The 6062-nt window shown below is 43.6% G+C and overlaps 1 protein-coding gene across 1 annotated transcript in view; it reads left to right on the top strand.

Moving 5' to 3' along the window:
- Window positions 1–1975: 1975 nt before the first annotated feature.
- LOC144937956 (multimerin-1-like) overlaps window positions 1976–6062 on the top strand; it is a 28283-nt gene continuing 24196 nt past the window's right edge. Inside the window, exon 1 of the mRNA XM_078865605.1 lies at window positions 1976–2958. Within this exon, the coding sequence (XP_078721731.1) occupies window positions 2471–2958 (488 nt within the window). The 5' untranslated portion in view covers window positions 1976–2470. The remainder of the gene's footprint in view (window positions 2959–6062) is intronic.

The following is a 6062-nucleotide window of genomic DNA, read 5'->3' as shown; positions in this document are numbered from 1 at the left end:
ACTGCCAGGTTTATGGGAAGTTTTTACGTGAAAGTATAAATAAAAGCACTTCCCTAATTTTTCGCCAGAAAAAAATGCAACTGTAATAATTATAAAGCATGCCCTTTAATGCAGAAAAGTTTAGGGCTATTTTAGGGGTCCCGAATTGGGATGTGTTTGGCTAATTCCGTTGGAGGGTAGCGGAATACCACGAGAAAAGCCACCCCCTACGGGGGAATAGCGCTCATAGCACCACACAGATGGGTTCAAGCGCGCATTGATGCACTGCCATATCCTGTCCACCTCACAGCCCATGCACGTGGACGCCTGGTAATCCCAGATGTGGGAGCATAGTACGGTACAACAACGGATGTTCTTGCACAGCTGTCTCCGCTGCCCACAGTGTAACCCAGAAGCAGCATCAGCAGCAGCCTATAACACCTGCTTAGCTTGTTAGATCTGATGAAATGGGGCACATTGGAGGTGATCTGGTTGAAATTGACTGATTGAGCAATGCACATACATACATACACACGATGACAGGGCAATTATTAAATGCATTACAGCTTCGGTTACTTCCATTGAATCCTGCTGGGATTGAAAGGGGACAATATAACAATGCTCCCATGACAGGCTGAAGTGGGCCCTGTGTATACACTCCAATGCATACAGCATCAGGGCATTGATTTACTGCCACGGGGCCTTAAATCAACAATCGCACCATAGAACTGACGCCTTCAGAACGCTAGGTTGTGCACATATGTATTTTGCATCTGGATTCGTGTTTAATGCGCACACACTCTGTTCCTTTTTCATGGTTTCCAAATGTGCTGCTTCATATCTTGGAAGTTGTCTTTATTTTAAGATGCGCAGTACTTTTTTCGAGGATGCATTCGGCAAACACGTATCAGCCTTATAATTTATCAGCAAAGTATCAGGGCTAATGGGATTCCTGTCATGTCTTAACATTTCCTCTTTGTTCAGACAACCCATACGTGTGGACCTTTGAGCGTTATCCCCTTGATGGCAAGGGGTTTTCTCCAGGTACTGTAAGTTTATATCACATTTTCAAAACACTAAGTGAAAAGGAATTGGCCAAGAATGCAAATGAAAGGATCATCCTAATAGTAATAATAATATAACATTTTAAGACTTCATTAATGAGAAAAAATAATTAATTTAACATCAATATTGAGTTATTGAATGCCAAGAGTTACTCTCCACTGTGTTTAGCAAAATCTCAAAGTCCATAGTACAACGTGGCTATGTATCTTATGCAACTCAAAAATTCCCCTTTGCAGCACGTCCAACCACAATTGTTGGCATTTTGCGCATCCAATGTTTAGGGACACTTGGTACCAAAATAAGAAAAGATGAGATATCCATAACGTGCTTTAATTGTTGAATGCACTTCACAGATGGGCTATTCTCTTGTTCTTTTTGTTGATGATGGTATCTATAGGACCTGTTTGCCAGTATCCAAAATGATGAAAAATAACAATAGGTTTTACCCTTTCTGGCAATAAACAGGTGGTTAAGAAAGCCCAAACACCAAAATAGATTACCAGAACACGTTTGTTTGCATGCTTTTTTTTGTCACAAGCATTTAATTAATGCAGACTTCACGCCTTGCAAAATGTGTCTGTCTACTTGGTGTTTGCACATCTTAACATCTCCTGTTTTATTGCCAGAAACGGGTAAAAACCTTTTCTTATTTTTCATCATGATGGTATATAGTTGCCGGTCGCTTTGGGGGAGAGGTTGGGTGGGGGGAAGTAAGTTTGGACTATTGGAGCCTTTTCGCGTGCATTGGTGGTGGTGGTGGGGAAGGGTGGACGGGGTGGGTGGGTTGGTGGTGGGGGGGGTTCAAGGGGGTCTACGTTCGCCTCCTCCCCCCTACCCCCCCATCCCATTCCGTGGCAACTTCCCGTCACCACACGGGCTCACACGCCCCCGCTCCGCTATACAAAGAGGGGGCTCCACGGGCTGCGAGTGCTACACGGGGAGAGGCGCGTGTCGCGCTTGGGCAGGCTTGCCTCGGAGCGTGCGCTCGGACCAACAAAAACTTCACCATGAACGAAGCCAGGCCACTCCGCGAAGGGCGATCAATGGTGGGGCAGGAGTTGCACCGTGGTCTGAAGAACATTTGAAGAGGAATAACAAACCAATAAAATTCCCAAACGCACGCATGAGAAATTTGTCTCTTCGAGGAATTGTTGAAAATTGAAGGCGTTTGCAATAACTTTTGCGTGGAGCGCAAGTGGTACAAAAATGATATAGATAGGGTATTTCATTTTTTAGCTTTTACTCCCCATTTACATGCAAGATCTCATGCGAAATATTATATACTGCAAAAACAAACAACCGATTACCGCACGTACATTTGCGACTTTTTGTTATTACGATACAAGATTTTACAAAGAAATGGCATGCGCGTTGTGAGCGAAAATATCGGCAGCGATAACAATAGTGTGCTTCGTTTCGCAAGAAAATGCGACCTTGGAGAGGATTACTGCGAGTACTCGTGCTCATGGCCATGTGGCCTGCGCGCTTCGTCGCTCCATTAAGTTCACCCACGGGCGCGCCCGTCAACAGCAGCGGCAGCGCGGATCCAGACCTCACAGATACATTCCACGGCAGGGACGGCAAGGGCCAGGCTCACACCGGGCAGGCAGCCGTTGCTGCTGCTGCCGATCTCCTAGAGGACGGTCCGAACGCCGGCGACGGAGCGCGCGGAGCCGGTGAATGGGCGGCACCGCACGCGGACAGCTTCTGGGATGAGTCTCAAGGTCGCCAGCGCACGCAGAGTCCATGGGAGAGTCAAGTAACTGGCACTCGCGCGGGAGAGGATGTCGAACAATGGGAACTCAAGAGAGGGCCAAAGAGAGGAAGCTTCGTGGGGGTGGAGGCATGGAGACGTGGGGCCAGGTCTTCTCAGCTCCAACACAGCAGCAGCAGCGGCAGTGTCCACAAAAGCAGGTAAGGAGTTCAAAGCCAGGGGCAATTGTAACTTAAGCAAGCGTCATGCAGTCATCTCCGTATGTGTTCCGAGGTCATGGACTACCACTGGTTTGTTTTAAATGAGCTGTCGACCCGTGGCTTATTAACACAGCCTTGATCACAACGACGAATATTCAAAGTGGCCCCATGCTTAAACAAACATTGGGTAGTGCTCATCTCTGCTTGTCCTGAGCTGGTTTTGGAAACTCCACATTCCCCGTATGTCCACAGGGCCCGGTGTGTCAATAATATTTATCGTCAGAGGACTACCACTATTGATTTCCGACAACTGGCACTCTATTGAGCTTGAGTGAAATGGACAAAGCATAGGATGTAAGCTTTTGTCAACGGGATTGTGTAGATACGTGAAATGTCTTCAGGATTGCGCCTTGGTATTCAAATCAAAAGTATCCTGCATGATAATGAAAGCATGATATTTTTAGGTTTTTTCGGTAAAGTCACGTAGGTAAAAATTTTAAATTAATAAAAGTAAATAAAAATGAAATAAAAATCACGACGTTTCCGAAATCACGACGTTTCCGAAACGTCGTGATTTTTATTTTATTTTTAGTTTACTTTGATTAATTTTATTTTTTATTTTTTACCTACGTGACTTTACCGAAAAAACCTAAGAATATGAATCCTTGCAGTCACGAAAGCTTCAAATCTAGAATGAAAGGATAGTACAAATACCAACAAATATTAGTTTAATAATGATACTTCTGGCTATCACATAGAAGCATAGGCTAAAAACACACATCACCAATGTCACCACGAGCATTGCCTTATGAATGTTCCACAGTGGTTACCCTATGGATGGCCCTCGCCATTGGCTAGGCAAGGTTTGCCAACCATGCCTAACACTTGTTTGAGCGTGGAGAGACATTTGGACCTATTTTACATTTCTCAAACAAAGATATATGATAAGCTAAACTATTAGGCAACGGCCCTCATTGAGAGTAGAGAGCAATTTCAGAACAAAGGCTCATGTGATGTGGTTGCCTATTATAGGTAGGGTGTTGACTGTTGTGTTAGCCGACTTTCTGTGTTGCATTGCATTATATTTCTAAGTTTACTAGGTTTGTTTTCTCATTCATTCTTACCTGATGACGGTTGCTTGTGTTGCAATCGAAACGTCGTATTCTCTTATTATTTAATTTATTTTCTTTCTACGTGACTTTACCGAAATAACCATGGAGCAAATTTAGTTTGCCTATTATATATTTATAAACAATATATTTGTTAATAAAACAGATACATATATTGCTGATATGTGTAACAGATGACGAAGGCCGCTGAGGCTATAACTCTTTTTTTTAAGACAGTGTCAGTGGCAATATGAGAATGGATTCAGCAGCATGCTTATCCACCAATGCCAAGAAAATCGTTTTGGCTTCATATGAAGGCAAAGTCAAATTTCAAAGTGTTTCCCAAAGAGCACTGAACCGCTGGCAGAAGTTCCACATTGCCATAGTGGGGGGCATTTGTCTATGGTATGACCGGGGTTGATGTTCCACAGAGCGGTACTCAATTTATTGACCCCACAGGGAAAGTGGGCTGCCACGGCGGACACTGATATACATGTACAGAGCCTTTTAACTATTCATAAAAGTTCCTGACATTAAAATTATTCATTGCATTGCCGTGAATAATAATGATAATATGTTGCCATCTGCTGAATGAAATCCTCCCCCTGGTTGTTTGACAATAAACCACTATGCTGGCCAATGCGGGTTGGTGAAGTTGGGGGGCCCAACCTGCTTCAGGTTTCACTCGCCCACGAAGGTTAGCCGTGGCTGGGAACTGAATTCAGGTCGTCGAGTCCACCACTGGATAACGCATTTGTTAATATAACCGTGGCTTTAAAGGCATCGGGCCCATCTTCATAGCACGTAAATACCGCGTATACAGTAGACGTACTCTCACCGCATTGTGCGAAAACACGCGTTAACGGTTACACAAACCCAACCGATTAAACGGTTGAGTCCGGATGGTTTAACTGCACATGCTTTGCTGGTTTAACGTACAAATGACACAGTGCATTAGTCAAGAGCGCTCTTCGTATACGGCGAGGCCTGCCAACACAGCTGCAAGCATCCCGGAATGACATACTGTATCTCATTATAAAAGTTGGAGGGTTGGGAGCCATCTCAAGGGGTTGTCCTTCTATAACAACATGACCAACACGCTCCAAGTTTATGGTCGGCTGGTTATGGCTGAGTGGTTCAGCTTTAACCCCGGCACGGAGTCAATTTGCACAGATTTGGCGGGTGCATTCCCTTGGTAGGCACGTATAATTAATACTGTTGGGAATGAGTTCACACGCGTGCCGTTTGATGGAAAGTGGACATTAAAAGGCCCGACCCCTGTGAAATTATTATTATTTTTTTGCAAAAGTAAGCAGTCGCCATTCTCTTGGTTGAGAACAAATTTGTCGTGAAATTCGGCAAAAAAAATGCCACACTTCTAAAAATTACAAAATCGTTTCGCGGCGCAGTTGATTGAATTATCTTTTTTATATGAAGTAAATATTTATAAACACATGTTAACAATACGTTTTGGCGCTTCTGGAAAAGAAATAAATCACAACATGGATTGAAGTGGCTTTAAATGCGAGCACATTTATCGCAAGGCACCGTGACAGAAACGTAAAAAAATAAAACTCGTGCAAAACGCTCGAGTTAAGTTCCGCGGTAGACGGTGGAATAAATCAAAACATATTCACTTTACGGATATTACAATAAATTAGTGGCTAATGAAAACCAAATTGAGTTTGTTCTCCCAATTAGCTGATCAAGTAATGATGCTGTGTAAGCCAATGCTTTAATTTGATATTTCCCAGAGCGATACTGGTATACAAGTGTCGGCAACACTGAGATTCTGCGTCGGCTATGGAACTGAAACCCTACCCAAGATGACAGTAAAACTTTGGGTTTAAAAAACAATTGATGGTCATGACCCATTCAACATCTACAAAAAAGCGTGAAGGTTAAGGGTTACATTTAATTTGGTCAAACATGTACGTTGTTAAACAGACAAGTCAAAATGCCTTCATTCTGAAATGAGCATGGGGAACAAGCCAG

This window comes from Lampetra fluviatilis, chromosome 20, assembly GCF_964198595.1.
Source record: "Lampetra fluviatilis chromosome 20, kcLamFluv1.1, whole genome shotgun sequence".
NCBI classification, from domain to species: domain Eukaryota; kingdom Metazoa; phylum Chordata; class Hyperoartia; order Petromyzontiformes; family Petromyzontidae; genus Lampetra; species Lampetra fluviatilis.
The sequence above is the reverse complement of the archived record's forward strand: the minus strand, read 5'-3'. Positions and strand labels throughout refer to the sequence as shown.